Here is a 16,466-nt window from a genome sequence, read left to right on the forward strand (position 1 = left end):
CGTCCCTTTCCCAGGAGGAGAACGGTTTGGTTCCAATGGGACACGTACTGCAGGTGGAGAGTATTAGTTTAATTAGCTTAAAAGTGGTAAAGAAAACGTGGCCATACGCTAAAGGAAGGCATCCATTGCTTTTCTTTTTGCCGCTTTCTTTTCTTCTCCATTTCCGAAGCCGAATCAGATACCAAAACATCCATAGATACAAAAATTAATATTTATATTTATTTTAAATAATATGAATATAAATTTTATGTAATATAAAATTATAAATAAAATTAAATATTCGATGATGGAGTGAACATTTCATATTTTTATTTATTTTTTTTAATATAAATATGAAATTTGGCGGAATGGTTATATTTTAATCCAATAGATCCGGACATAAAAATGGATTCGGATCCCTTTCACCCTTCTCAGCTCCCCCCCCCCCCCCCCCCCCCCCATGCTTCTCTCCGTCCTTTTATATTTCCGACTATTCTTATTCTCTTTCTTTCTCTCGCTTTCCTCTCTCTCTCTCTCTCTTCGTACCAACCCCACCACCACCATCACCTCCACCACCCGACGCTTCGAGAGATTCGGAATAGAGGTAGAGAAATCAGAAGCACAGTTCGTGAGGGTTCTTGTTTTTATAATAGATAGATGGGTTCGCCGGCTGGTTCAGGGAACAGCTACGATTACTCTTTCAAGATACTGTTGATCGGCGACTCTGGGGTGGGGAAGAGCAGTCTGCTTGTCAGCTTCATCTCCAACCATGCCGACGATCTTGCCCCGACAATCGGTATGATGTTCGGTAGCCTTGCCGCTTGGTGTTTTTTTTGGATTTTTCTTTTGTTATGTTTACTCATCTAAATTATTGTGCTTGGTGCGATGGTTTTCTTCATTTCTCGTGTTGGACTTTATTCTCTGGACTGATGTTGCTTTCTGAATTAGAAGGAAGTGGTCTGGGTCCGATCTATGACTTTATTTGATTCGCTTAGTTACATCTCAAATGTGACATCTTGATCTTTCTCTGGAGACAGTTTTGATTAATACGTGTCGCAACCCTTTTTTTTTGGTAGAATCGTTGCTTGTTTTATATCTAGTCAGAAGATTGTGGTGATTGAGTTTCGTACTTCACGGCATTGGCCATATTTTTTGTGGGTTCATGCGAGCGCTTGATTTTGAGGCGCTATCAAATTGCGTGGCGGATATCTGTGTTGCCACTACTTGAATTTACTTGCATTCTACTTTATGAAATAGTTGAAATGTCAAAAATGATCCCTGTGCAAGGTGTTGGAATGATATGATATAATTTGTCTAGGAGTCCAAGGAAGGATTTACTTGAATTTTATGAGTTGAAGTTTTGGTCCTAGCATAGGTAACAAATATTACATTTTCGTTGTTTTAGTTTTCCCATTGGGCTTTTGCTCGTGCTTGCTTTTTCTGTTTTTTGAACCTGCTTAATAGTAACCTTTAATTGGTCCATAGCAAGTTCTCTAAGAACCTGTAATACCTCAGAATCTGAGACTTAGTACCACCGTTTTTTAACATCAGCAAACTATCCAAATTAATGTGTTATGTTTAAGAAGATCATTTTTGATAACCGTGAGCTGTCGATTTGGAGTTAAAATTCCAAGGCAACACCTGCAACAAATGGAATTGAAGCATGGGTTTTACATACTATCCAGATAAAATATCTAGGATTGGGGGGGATCAATTTTTTGGAGAAAACTATGATGTGTGTTAGCCATTACTTTGACAATTTGAAGGAACATATATGATGCATGTTAGATGCTTCTGACAATTTGAAGGAATATACAGCCAAATCAATCTACCCTACTAAAGAAAGATATTTAGCATCACAAAACTTGCACTCTTTCTCACCTGGACATGTTTTCAAATGGTGTGGGTTTGGGTATTGCTGGAAGGAAACAATCTACAGTCAATTTTCAAGTCCAGATACAGTCCAGATCATGGCTAATGGTTTTGAAAATTCTTTTTCTGATAAGAATAGCATAAGGGACGTCAAGGAAGATGTTCCAAAAAAAGCATAAATAGAGCATGGATGTGAATCTAGTGCATCTGGAGGTGAGCTGCGGATTACATATTCCCTTATAAGAGACAAGGCAGCTTCTTAAGGGGGCAAACTGCCTATTGTATCAGGGCTAGAAACAAATTTTTATGTGGTATTGTAACAGATTGTTAGTTATCTGGAGGTTGTAGCCCCTTGGTCCTGCTTGGTTCTGCTCCTATCTGTAAGGGATGACATCCATGTGTGGAAGTCAGTGAGAAAGATGCCTATTGGCTTGATGATGAAGATGACTAGTGGAAGCTTAGGCTTCCACACCCTTGCTTAATATTTAAATCTCTCAACAAACATATTATTTCTTTCTTGTTATCACTAGTTTATAAAACTATGTCTTAGTTTGTTATATACATACATACGTATATATATATATATATATTATATAATATGATGTATTATAGACTCTTCTTTATAGAATTTTTATTCTATATTTATCCAAAACAACCAAATATGTACCTTTTGATTAATGATAGTATTTAAGACTATTTTTTCAAGATGCTTTCCCAGTTATAAGTCCAAGTTTTTTCAGAGAAGTTCTCTATGTTGCTTCCACACATGAATTCACTACCACCCTACGTCCTACCACAACTGCTCCTGATTCCAGTGATTAGGAGGTGCATATGAACTTCATATGAGAAGACGATGATGAATGCTTACTCCAAAATCTAGCTATTTAATAGATCATGGTGGTTCTAGGGCAGCTTGGATGACACCCTTATTTTGTTCCTGTTGTTAAGAGACTATGGCATTTTTGATGAATAATAGAGTTTCACATCTGTCTTGATTGTTGTTTGCCATGATTTTTCCTTTTCCAATAGCTTGTATTTAGTTTATATATTTTAACTTTTGCTTAGTATTTATGACCAGGAGTGGATTTTAAGATTAAACATCTTACAGTTGGTGGGAAGAAGCTGAAGCTCACAATATGGGACACTGGTAAGCTATTATATGTGGAGAAGTTCAAATACCTTTTCATGCTTAAGCATTCCCATCTTCAATTCAGATTATTTGTCTGACATTTTGAGATCGAATGAACTATCTTTTTCACAAAATACCACTCATAATTTTCTCAATATATGATACAAGAACATAATGTAAAATTTTTATCTGCAATGATTATAGGTTCCTGACATAAAACATATATGTCATAGATAAAAAATGTCTTCCCAGCAACTAGGAACAAATTTTAACCCATGAAAAACAATCTTGTTATGAAGTGCTTAATAGCTCATTCGGTCACTGATTTAAAACTTTGCAGCTCTTAACAGCTCTAATAGTCATTGAGACTATATATCCTGAAATTCTCTCCATAGAAGTTATCAGTGTTAAACTTTAATTTATAAACCTTTTATCTTCAATTTGTGCATGGATTTATGGTACATGGAGTGGTCTACCCAATTTCAAAGCATTTAGAACCAGCTTGCAAATTTGTGTCTGTAATTTGGTGCCAAATCCTTGTTCAAGACATTTTTAGGCAAGACACATGTGTTCTATGGAACCTCTGTTGCCAAAACCTATGAGGCCAGTTGAGATATGGAGATCTACCATATAGGTTGTACAATTTACTTTCATGATTGGGATGTAACCTTCCAAGTTGCTACACTTTGAAAGATTCTAGAAGCTAACAAATTTGATATAAAGGGCATCTTGCATATTAGAGGCATATAAGTTCAAGATTCAAATTGGATCATTATAGAACTTCTTTCAACATTAAGCTTTTTTTTTTCTAATTAGGGTCAGTCATTACTCATTAGTAATTCTTTAAATATTGTATTAAAGTACCTTTTTTTTTTAGTATCTGTCAAGTTTGGACCCTTATGAGTACTGGTATTAACTAAGTTTTGAAATATCATTAAATTTCAGAACTTTGGTACTTGGATACATTTTATTTTATGTATGGAGCCTGCAATTTTATCAATTAAGTAATTCTAGTTCTCTCCTTTTCATTCACCTTTTTTTTGTTATGAAGGGGCACATGGGCAATTTCGTTCAAAATCAATTAGCTACTATAAAAATATCCTCTCAAGGGAGGTGGGTGAAACCCATAGGCACATCTTGCCCAAACTCCCACAAGTACATGGATGCATTTTCCCTTGCAAATCTTGAAAGCTATTCAGCTTGTTTGTTTTTGTTTGTACCAATAGGTACGATGAGTCCATCAATATTGGGTTCCTAAAAAAATTAATATTTTGGATATCTGTAGTGACTTGCCATGCTGGTTGTTCTCCTTTTCCCACAAGTTATCTGAGTGTATTTCCAACTTTAGAATTCCTTGTTGTTGTGCTAGTTGTAGTCCGTCATAGGCCTATCCTCTGTTTCAATGGACCAAGTGCAAGAATTGGGTGTGCATGAGTCAAGACCACCCTACCAGAGGGTACCATATTCGGGGTGCTGATGTCTGCCTTTTCAGATATGGATGAGCATGAGCATGAGCATGAGCATTGAGCACACATATGAAGAGTACTTTTTGGCCCTTTAAGAACCATATCTCGTGCAGTGAGTTCCATTGGTATTATTCTTTTATTTGTAATTTCAAACTCCCAATTAGATACTTTTCAGAACCACTGCTGATATTAAGTAGCGGTCAAAAATTTTGTGTCTCCTAATCAAGTCATTACTTGCATTATCATAGACAACTCTAGTACTCAACTTACTGAAAAGTTCCTTTGCAGGTGGCAATGCATGCATAATAATAGATTCCTTATGGACCCATTTGTTCTATTAGACAGTTACATGTCTTCCAAACAACCGAAGAAAGTAAAATGTTTCTGACCTGAATTTATTATGCCCCGACAACCGAAATTTAAGACTCCCAATCAGTTGGAGATTAGAATTAGTGATGAAGTTACTTTTTCCATCTTTACAGCTTAAAGAAATGGAATTAAGGCTAAGTTAAGACTAGTGTACCCATTATTACATAGAGCATGGTGAATAGACTCGGAATAAAAACCATACCTTGTACATGCACCACTGTTAATATCATAGTGTGGGAATGAGAAATTGAACAGCGGGAAGCACTTCCAAAGGAACACTTACTCCCATAGGTGTGCTTTGATTGACCGTAATGATTTCCAAAGTAGGGTGAATCCATTGTTGACAAGAAACCCATATTTATTATAATTTGAACGTGTCGTGAGAACTCCATATTGGATAAATGGCCAAATCAGGCAAATAGGCATTCTATCTGTTTCCGTGGGTCCCCATGGAAGCCGGTTCTTTCAGGGATGCACTGGTATATATCCGAGTGGTTTGAGACGCTATCTTCAAGAGAAATACTAAGATGATAGCTACTTATACCATTACCTGTCAAAGATCCAGAGATTGGCCACCTGACCTGATCAGGGGATTGATGATAGAACAATGGGGAAGCTTAGCAAAGGTGCTTATGAAAGCCACTGATCCTGCATGGCCCAGACCATTGACCATTCCCATGCAACCAATGAAGGTGGGGCAACAATCAACATGTCATGCTCAACTTGGCATGACACCCACCACATCCATGAGGATCACAAGGGTAGCAGCTGGGTAAGGGGCCAGTAGTTGTCCACCCCACACTTAGCTCATGCCTAGAGGAAGGTGGAGCAGGTAAAAATTTGAAGGATGACATTTGTGGGACTGGGTGATGAGATATAGTTTTTGCCTGTGACAATCATCAACCATAAGAAGAGTGCATCATCACCTTGATGTAATCAAGAAGAGAATCAGGGACCAAGTTGTGAGTTAGCAAGCGAAAAGGAATTGCAAAGATTACAAGAGGATAGCATGGCTAACCATCAAGAGAGCTTACCAAGCCCAGCTTTCATAGCATTGGCACAATTAGGCTAGAAGAGGCTTGAAGTCAGTGGCTGTAGGCTTCATCCCATGCATTGGCTCCTTGAGATATGTCCATGTACCCTGTTGTTGTGGGATGTGAGAGCCTGTTGGAGCTGTTGTCGTCGTCTCGGTGCCATGCAAGGAGAGAACTTAACCATGGACTTTGCCAGGTTGACCGATGGACCTGAGACTTGATAGTACTTGTGCACTAACTGTCGGAGCTACTGACAATTCACTAACGTGGCTTGAGCGAATAACATGCAATCATCTATGAATATAGGTAGGTATAGGAGGGACTTTTCCATACCCATAGCGTATCGACTCAAGTTAATGCGAAGCAACCACTGCATGAATGACCTTTGATAGTCTAAGAACATAGAATGAACAACGAGGGGGATAGGGTGTACCCTTGCCATAGGCCCATCTTGCACGAAAACCATTCTGTGGCATGGGTATTGAGAAGTAGGATGAACGAAGACTCTGGAATGCAGAGCAACACTAATTGCCTCCAATGGCTATGGAAATTGAATGCTTGAAGGACTACCTAGGCATATTACCACTCATCTAGTCAAAAGCTTCCAACAGGTTGAGCTTCATGACCTTGAGGCTGCGACTTGCTGGCACAGTATGGATAGTATGCAATACCTCTTAAGCAAGCAGTAGGTGATCAGATATTGATTAACCACTTGAATGCAACAAGACACCCTAACACCGACTTCAACTGGTTGACCAAGAGCTTGGCCACAATTTTGTAACTAAAGGACTGGAAGTGAGCTGATAAGGATGGGTTTGGCCATGGGGAAGGAGAACCATGTAGGTCTATTTCTAGGTTGCTAACATGTGGAATGTGTGAAAGAAGTAATCTTCTGCTCAACCAACTTGAGGCTTGACGATGACCTCATACATTAATAGAAAATAGATAGGAATCCATCTGATCTTGGCGTCTTGTTGGCTGCTAAGCTCCAAATTGTGGCTTCCACCTCCAGATCAATGATCGGCCATGTGAGGGCAGTTCTCTTCGGCCATGACTTGGGTGGTAACGAGGGTGGCAGGTTGAGCAGAGGTAAGGAGGGGCTTAATGACTGTAGAAGAATCCAACAAGCTCCTAATAGATTACCTGTGGATCCTCCACTTGATCACTAGTGCTTATCCGATTGTGTTGATGCAGAATGTTGTTACAATGGAAGTAGGGAGCATTGCAGTTTGCCCTCATGTAACCAAGTGATCCGAGATTTTTGTTGCCACATGACTTGCATTGAAGTGGTTGTATTGATTGGAACAAGCAGACCTAGGAGCCATTTGAAGTCATGTTGGGGAAGGCCCCCAATACTAGGTTCTTGTTGCTGAAGCTAGAGAATTGGAGTCTCAAATAGAGAGGAGCGGGCAATGATGTCACCTATATACTCCCTGTTCCATGTCTGGAGGGCATGTTGAGTCCTCATGCTATGCTAAGTACATTGAAAGGTTGGAGAACAAGGACATGTAGAAGCCTGGGTAACATGGATGACCTCAAAAGAAGCCTCATAGTGGGTCCAAAATTTCTCAAATTGAAATGGTTTAAGGCTGGCAAAGTGGCTGCCAAAGATGCTATACAATAGCAGACAATGATTGGGCGCTATGTTGGGAAGGTGGCAGATATCATAAGTAAAGCTCAATTGATGCACCTAACACGAACATCCAGTTGATCCATTCCCCAAAATGAGTTGTCCCATGCCTGTTGTTGCACTAGATATATTGGGGCCTTATGAATCCACCAAGCCATCTTATCAACGAATTTTCAGAACTTAGCAATCTTGTGGAGTAGATGGAAGGGCCGACCCCCACACTTGTCCTCGAGGTAAAGAATGCTAAAGTCCCAAAGACAAGGAAATAGTGACCTAATGCCACCACTGCCAAGATGTCTCGCTATTGTAGGCACCATTGTTGGTAATCGATGTCTGCATAGACCACCATTAACACCCATGAGTGGCTGTCCAGTAGGGCGAGCTCCTCGAAAAGAGTAGATACCATGCCAAGGTCCGGTCACCAACAGCCGATAATTCCCCCAGACTGGCCTGTCGAAGGAACCATGAAGAGCATCCACTGCTGTCTAAGCTAGTGATGAAACCAAGCAATACCAAAAGCGAGTTTTCCGGACAACAAATATCTAATTTGTGTCAAAACAAGCTAGCATGCTGCCGGAAAGGAGGGTTTTGAAACTCTACAACAATTCCATTGAAAGATATTCATGAAGGCATGGTAGATGAAGCAGCACCTATCACCAAGCTTGTAGACAAAGGTAACCCATGGGCCTCGTAGGGGGTTCTCAGCTCCGAACCTAGCACCTAGGGGTCACCAATAGCCTAATAATTCTATTGGAGAATTTCTATGTGTAAGCAACCCTAGAATTGATTTGATGGTCATACACCTCCACTAACATCAACGGTCGCTGCATATCCCTGAGAGATTTGCTAGTTTCTAAGCGGCTGGCCACCGAAGCACCACTGGGTAGGCGAGTGAAAAACAAATATGGCCTCATATGGGACACCTTGTGGAGTCGTGCATGGAACTAGAGGGTGCCATGGGAATGTCATGTGAAATGTCAGTTGTCACAACCCCACCAACAAAAGATGTCACTTGTAGACTAAGAGCTCGAGTGTGGGCCAGGGTCAGTAATGGAGGCCTTCCCCTTGCATCTGCAGGTGAGCTAGACAAAAAGAAGTGGTTGAAAATCCAATGTGGCAGACATTGCCATAGTTTAGGTATAGAATGGGAAGTGACCAGGAAGGCAAGAAGTATTTGAAGAAATGATATTAAATATTTTAACATGATAGAAATATATCCTGAAATTAATTTTTGAAGAAACACATAATATAGGGCTTCAATAAAAGATTTTAAAAAAAATAAAGAGAACATTGTCTTGAACTAAGTGTGGATTAAAAGTATATGGTCAAAGATTGGGTGGATGTATTAGGATAGAGATGCAATAGTGGAAGCAAGATTCTGGTGTGAGTTCAACTGCACCTGGCAAAAAGTTAGCTACTGATCTTAGCTGATTAACATGGGTGTTATATTGATGAAGCAAGGAGAGACTCCACCAATTAGCCTTGCCCCATGTCTGTCAGCAGGAGCTGGCAGGGGGTTGAACTGAATTACAGAGCATATACCTCCTCTCGAGCAAACTCTCATAGCTGAAGCTGCTGAACCAACTCAGAGTATATGCTGACGTTGCTACATTTCAAAATTTTAATGTCTTTAGGTGGTAGTATGATCACTTATGATCGCTTTTGTCTCCCTGTGCCTTTGATGTATCATTGAATTTTAATCTTCTGTTCAGTACAGAGAATGAGGCAAATCTGTGCAGTGAGATCATATGATAACTAATTTAATTCATTTCTATAGATTGATTCTAATGTTATGCTTACCATTGAAATATGGCAATAATTACAATTCATATTCGTGCCAATTTTTTTTCTGAGTTGAAAGAAGTCTTGTGAACTTCTCCTTTTACATGTATTATCTTTTTTATTAGTGGTTTCTTTCTTATTACTCATGATATTCCTTGCTAGAAACAACATAAGATGAACACACTGTAGTTTCTGCGGAATATGCTGCAGGTTCGTGAGGAAAATTTGTAATATGAAGTTTGACATGTCGTATCTAGTGTTTGTAGTGTGGTATGTGTACCACTCTACTTTATCCTCCTCTTTTTTTTAACTGTTTTTGTTCATTTTGCAGCTGGGCAGGAGAGATTTAGGACGCTAACTAGTTCTTATTATAGAGGTTCTCAAGGAATCATTCTAGGTAAGTGAAAGGTTACAAGCTGCAGTTGGCATTACTTCAAACTTTTTCCTCAATTTCCTCCTGTTTTGTTCAATAATTTACTTTTCTCCCTTGGCACACTATTTATACTGCACATACTTGTTTGTTCATGCATACTACCATACAAATACCTTAATCCCTTTTAAAATGTTTACATGCTGTGTAATATATAAAAATGTTCATGGAAATATTTAAAACATCACCATATGGTGGGCAAAACCAATGTTGAAAAGGACTACATGCTTAGTAGGATAAATTTTTTGTTTCCATGATATTACACTCAAGTGGATGGTAAGAATCTACTAGCCATTTAGGCAGTTGGCTTTATGGAACAAGCAACATTCTGATAGGTAGAAACAAAGTATTATGAGAAGTTCTTCAAGAACTTGTTAAATGTGGTTACTTACATTGAGTTTATAATGTTGCCTATTCTTTCTGTGGGTGATGGCAGTACTAGAGTTGTCAGAACCAATGTATAAACTTGTATCAGTAGCTAGCTGTTATTATGGCCCTGATTCTTCTTTTTGATAGTCATTCTCAAATCTGGACAGGAATATAGGGGGTATTCTTGTTTTACTTTCATGTTTAAAACTGGTTTCTACTAAAGGGAGGGGCAAGTACCATCCAATCATTGAAATAATGGAGCTTGGATTCTGTTATATTGCTCAAATGGGAGCTGATGAAGGAAGATATGTTTGCTATATGTTAACAAAGTCGCATGAATTTTTTGAGATGCTTTGTCTGGTATGTTTGGTGAACAGGACAATTGAACTGGCTGCCATTTATTGGGTATGTGTTTGCAGGAATTTCAATCTGAGTGCCTCATTCCACAAAGCTAAACATCAGTTGCAAGCCAACCATGTCCTCCTCACATTGGAATAGGTTTCCATGTTAAAGGACAATTTTTCAGGATAACAGGTGGACACTCTCAAGTCTCAACAACACATTGATGAGAAAGAAAGTGTTGGGCCAATCCTCCATATTACCAAATATATTTGCTATTCCCAGAAGGGCAGTGTCAATGACCATACTGGAGGCACCATTTGGGAGGATCTCACCATGGTCTCAGTTCACCTTCGGGACATTTTGTTTTTTGACCATGTTGGATGTACTCATTCTAGATGGATATAGTTTATCCACCCTAGGAAGAAAAAAAAGGGCAGTGTCAATAGTAATTAATGATCCACGGTACACTGCGCCAGTAAACTTGTGAGTTAGACTTTGTTTTTCTCAGAAGGTAGGAACAGCTATTACCTTCTGCCAGAATACTATATCTTCATCTTTTGAGAAGGATCCTTTGTAGGTCATTCTGATTATTAAGAACCATCGGCAACTTTAGTGGCCCAAAATTCAGGTATATCTTGAGTTGTATTCATGGATTAGCAGTAGATAGGATTGTATAAGGGGAGAAAGGAGAAGGCCAAGAGAAAGGGCAATGATTGACCCATAGTGGAAGAATGTAGGCCAATAAAGGTGAGATTTGATTGATCGAGGGTGGAAAAAAACACATGCAGGTATAAGATGCTTATATGTGATGCTATGAGGGACTAGAAATAATTATATAGAAGGATCTTTGCAACTGTTTTTTATGTTCATGTAGTATACTAATTTTAATTATGTTTGGTTAACATCATTGTTTGATGTATAGTGCTATGCGAGTCAAGAAAGGATTTATGGTCAGGAAAAGATATGTGCACAACCAGGTAGCTTGAATGATCTCAGAAATTGATGCCAGCATTGGTCAAAAGAAAATAAAGCATAACTTTGAGAACTATTGTGCATTTGGTATAACCAAGGTTTTAAATACTGATAACGAACACCGTACTATTTGGATGGTTTAAAATACCGAAAACGAACACTGTATTGTTGTTCTATCCAAACAGTACGGTATTAGAATGATATCGGTACCAACATCACACGGGCCGAGCCTTTTGAATGGATTCTTGAACACCGGCACAAAGAGAACGAGCTCATGTTCGAAGATGAAGATCCAAAGCTCTGTTTATTTCTTGGATTGGAACAAATCACTATAATTCGTCCGCGCCTACGGAACAGATACTTATCGAAATTGAAAACATCATATGAATGAAAAACTATTGGCATGAACCATTTTGGTCGGTACAACACAATTAGTACATATCCGTACACACTAATATGCTGGTATGTACTGGTAAGGGTGGTTGGGTGGCACGGTTGGTTTCGGCATCTCAATACCCATTCCGATGCTGGTTTCACATTGGAACAGCACAATACCGATGGTACCATCTCGTTTTGGCAGCTTTTGAATATATGAGTATAACCATGCCAGGTTATTTAAAAGAACGCACCAGGGTCATGAAAAAAGAATTGGTGCTACCACACTAGCATCCAAGAAAGCTTGATTGATTAGAAAGTATGATCGAATTAATGTTTGTAACATTGTAGTGTGTTAAAAAACAATCATGGGATAGATAACAAGACACCAATATGAACCATATATAACCCAGAAAATGACCAAGTCAGTTGTCCCCAAGGTTAAAAAAAAAAAGAAAGGGGAGAAGTTAACTACATCAAGGTAGTTAAGATGCCTAGGCAGCAGAGCAAATAGGTGGACTTTCTGGTGCAAAAGGTGGGTGCCTATGTTTCTAAATTTTCCCTCAAAAAGAGAGTTCTGAATTTAACACCTAGAGAATCTTCACAGATGCAATATTTGTCCATCTTCTGGAGTCACTCTCTTCCAACTCATGTTACACAGCTTAATTGAATTTACCTTCCACCAAGAGATATTTTGATTGTAACCCTTCGAAAGTGCTCTCTTGACTTGTTGGATTTGTTGTCTGACTTTAATCCTGAATCATCTTCATGCCTTCCTCAGAACTAGTCTTCCTTTAACATCTCTTTGGATGGTTCTGTTTTGTCCTTTTTCTAGTCTTTTTGCTACTTTTGACTTACTTGATTCTTTGTTTAATATGCTGCTTTCATCATGAGATCTAATTTTGCAATCTAGTTATTCATACTTAATAATGTTACCTTAGTAATATCTGCCTTGTACTGCATATCTGCCTCGGGGTTCATTGTATTCTTGAGCGCATCATATTGGACCTATGAAATAAAAGTGTCGTATATCATGCTTGTGATGTTTGAGGTTGTCATTACTGTGTCCAGTACTGTATCGATATGCTACCATGTTGAATCCTATTTTTTTGTATCTACACTACAATTTGTTTTCTAGTCATTTATAGAGATGCTTTGAATACTCAACTAAGAATTTGACTCAATCTTGCCTCTTAGATTAGGTGGATAGCTGAAAATATGTAGTATGCTTTAACATAAAAAAGAATCTGATATGCAAACTATGATCAAACTGGTGATAATATAGGATTAAATATCAAAAACAATGATTAAGAGCTCATCTTTTAAGTGAAAACATGATGACTGGACTTGTCTGTGTCAAATTTCAAATTTCTGATAAGCAAATATATTTAATAATCAATTGTTTTAAAATTATAATCCACTGAGCAGAGCATGCACTTCTCTGACCCCTATTGTATTGTGTTCTAATCATATGCTGCCATACATGCTGATGTGAGTCGACCACCAATATGGGCTTATCCATGATACATACCATGTACCAGACCACTAACCTCTTAGAATAGTTGTGGATCACTAAATAAGTAACACTTGATTTTAGATTCTTATTTCTGTGGAAACAGCTGCTGTCTTCTCTATTTTGAGACCAGTTACTTCAGTGCATGCTAGCTTTTGAATTTTGATTCCCTTAATATTCAATGGTGTTCGGTTTTATGTGATAACACTCGGATATCATTCATTTCATGGCCTTCTGATGATTTATCTTCAATTTGGTTCATGTACGCAAATCTTTATCATTATCTATCACAACTTACCATTGCTGCTCTTTGACTTGCTTGCCAATGCCAAACTTCAACTGTGCGACTTTGCCAGGTAGCACATATTGCTGCTAACTATTTTTAAAGCCAAATTTTCTTTGTGCCATCCTACATTGCTAACCTTGCCCATTGTCAAAATTTTCCGTTGTAAAGAGTCACATGATTGACTGGACCATATCTGATCATCCATTAGTAGCCATTGCTCTCTTTCAACATGTTTTAACAGGTCAACCATTCACACCATACCTGTGATTCTTTATCATGTTCTCTAATGTGCAAACAAAAAGTAGTTTAGGTAATTACTTGCTTAAACTTTTAGTACAGACATAGGGAGATTCCTTGCCTAACCACAGCCAGATGAAACAAATGGACGATTAGTGCCAAGTTTGCGCTTGACCTACATAAAGCCAGGTTTTGAAACAGAAGAATTTGATAGTGCTCATGCTTTGTTAGCAAATGTTTAATTTCTTCATGCTCATAGTTCTCAACTCTATACTTTTTCTAGATATGGTTCATCAGCAGAAAGTGCTAACACTTTGATTTCCTTCTCCTCTTAGTTTATGATGTGACACGGCGAGAAACTTTTACAAATTTAGCTGATGTATGGGCCAAGGAAGTGGACTTATACTCCACTAATCAAGACTGCATCAAAATGCTTGTTGGAAATAAAGTTGACAAGGTGGATTCTATAAGCATTTTTTTTTATTATAGTAGATAATTGCCATGTTTGACAATGCTGAAGCACATGACATTTTGTGACATGATACAAAAAAAAGTTGATACTAAACATTTTTATTTCCAAGGTAGCTTCTATTGTCATTGTTATTTTGTTATTGCGGATAATTGCTGTGTTTGACAATTTTGAAGCTAATAGCATTTTGTAACATGATATAAAGAAAAGTACATTATTAGCATTTTCTTGTTCTTTAGTTGATATTTTCTTTGTAGTGAAGGATATGCAGTGCTCAGTATGTGTTTTCTAATCACCTTATAACGTGTTAGGAAACTGAGAGGATGGTGACAAGAGAAGAGGGCATTGCTTTTGCACAAGAATATGGATGTTTGTTTCTTGAATGCAGTGCAATAACACGAGCAAATGTGGAAAAATGTTTCGAAGAACTTGCACTAAAGGTACACTTCATAAAAATGTATGAAATGATTGAATTTTATATGAAATTGAGAAATATTCTTCTGGTATCATGCTTTACATTTTACCATTGACTCACAAATAACGTCCAGCTATAGAAGTTGCTTGCTCATTAGTATGTTCTTCAGGTTCTCATTTTGTTTGTGCATTAGATTACTGCAAACTTCAACCTCGTTTGATTGTCTTGATGCCAAAATGGGGACTCATTGAATTTTAAAAAATAAAGTAGTAGTCCTCATGTCTCTTTATAAGCAACAGAAGATCTTACAGCAATTTGATAAATGATTTTGTGGGGATCACTGGTCAATGGATATAACAAATCTGATCAAATCTTGATTGCTCTATTTAAGTCTTCTATCAACAGATGATTGGAGTCTCGTTAGGATTTCAGTATGTTGAGAAAAACTATGTTGTTCATGGCAGAAACTAAGTGTTGCTCTTTTGCAGATTCTGGAGGTTCCTAGTCTATTGGAAGAAGGATCTGCAGCTGTGAAGAGGAATATTTTGAAACAGAAACAGGAATACCATGCAAGCCCAGGTGGGGGCTGTTGCTCGTAAATCATGACAAATGGTCCCAGACTGACCCGTTGTTCAGAATCTCCTGAGCAGAGTAATGACATGCAATCAGCTCAACAAAGCCTGCTCTAAGGTGATGTAAATGAGATGTATTGGTTTCCTCATTCGTGTCATGCCAATTTAGCAGTGGGTCTGAGTGGAGAATGAAAAAGAATGATTGTATAAATATCCTTCTGATTCGTTTAAAGTGCTTTCTGATTGTATACATATCCTTCTGATTCGTTTAAAGTGCTTTCTGTTTGATGCTTGTATCAGTTTGAAACATGAAAAGTTGACAGTTTATCTGAAAAAATTTGTATTGCCAGTTGAAACAAGTGTTCCCATAAGACCCACTTCTTGACTGTGGATTGGATGTCCTCAAATCAGCTCGCATTTTCTACACCTGACATAACAAAATGTGGAAGCAGGATCCAAGCTAGATAAAGCGCTCGTTAACTCTTAATATCTCTACTACATTTGACACCTTTGGTAAACTTTTGTGCCCTAAAACCTTGGATTAGGAGCTCGAATTCTTCAAGTGGGTTGCCCACTGGATTGCTCTCTCCTTTGACTCTGGGAGCTATATGACTGATAAGCACTGGAAAGCTGGAGAAGCTTATCTGGTGATAGGTTAGTGAGAGAGAGAGCTGTGTTGCATGTGTGGTTGTTTGCTATGAGATTGTCCAAGTTGCCTGCTGTGACATAGCCTTGTTTTTGCATATGTAATGACGGTTCAATCATGCATCAGCAGTAGCCTAGATTTGGCTCAAGTTGAATCCCTTGGTTTATTTTTGTCTCAGCATTTCTTAGATTTTCATGAATCATACCTCACCAAGGCCGTTATAGAATAGTAGTAAAGGATGAACATCAGATGGCAACACCAAAAAAAGGTGAAAAAAGAAGAAACCTGACAAATGGTACCTGAAAATTTGAAGAACTTCTGTCCAAAGTAGTTGAACCTAAAGGGAATTAAAATTTTTTGCATGTGATATGCAGGCCTAAGATAATTTGTTTATATGAGAGGAATTGTTGCAGATGTCACTGTCTCCTCATATTCATTAAAATGTTATGTGTTTAGATGCTAGTTGTCAAAGAATCAAATTCCAATTATAAGAGAGTTAAACCAACTAGGGAAAATCATATGATAACAACACAGAAAGGTAATTATAGCCAACTAATCAGACTTGTCTCAGCCACAGTT

General features: G+C 38.2%; 1 protein-coding gene across 1 annotated transcript; it reads left to right on the plus strand.

The window, feature by feature from the left end:
- Window positions 1-436: 436 nt before the first annotated feature.
- LOC103706102 (ras-related protein RABC2a-like) lies at window positions 437-15,600 on the plus strand. Its single transcript, XM_008790105.5, has 6 exons — window positions 437-775; window positions 2,930-2,998; window positions 9,593-9,658; window positions 14,121-14,242; window positions 14,566-14,694; window positions 15,158-15,600. The coding sequence occupies exons 1-6, from the start codon at window positions 637-639 to the stop codon at window positions 15,266-15,268; spliced, it is 636 nt and encodes a 211-aa protein (XP_008788327.1). The 5' UTR covers window positions 437-636; the 3' UTR covers window positions 15,269-15,600.
- The last annotated feature ends 866 nt before the right edge of the window (window positions 15,601-16,466 follow it).

This window comes from Phoenix dactylifera, chromosome 3 (assembly GCF_051530095.1).
Source record: "Phoenix dactylifera cultivar Ajwa chromosome 3, Ajwa_hap1_PhDact_Kaust_v1.1, whole genome shotgun sequence".
Taxonomy (NCBI): domain Eukaryota; kingdom Viridiplantae; phylum Streptophyta; class Magnoliopsida; order Arecales; family Arecaceae; genus Phoenix; species Phoenix dactylifera.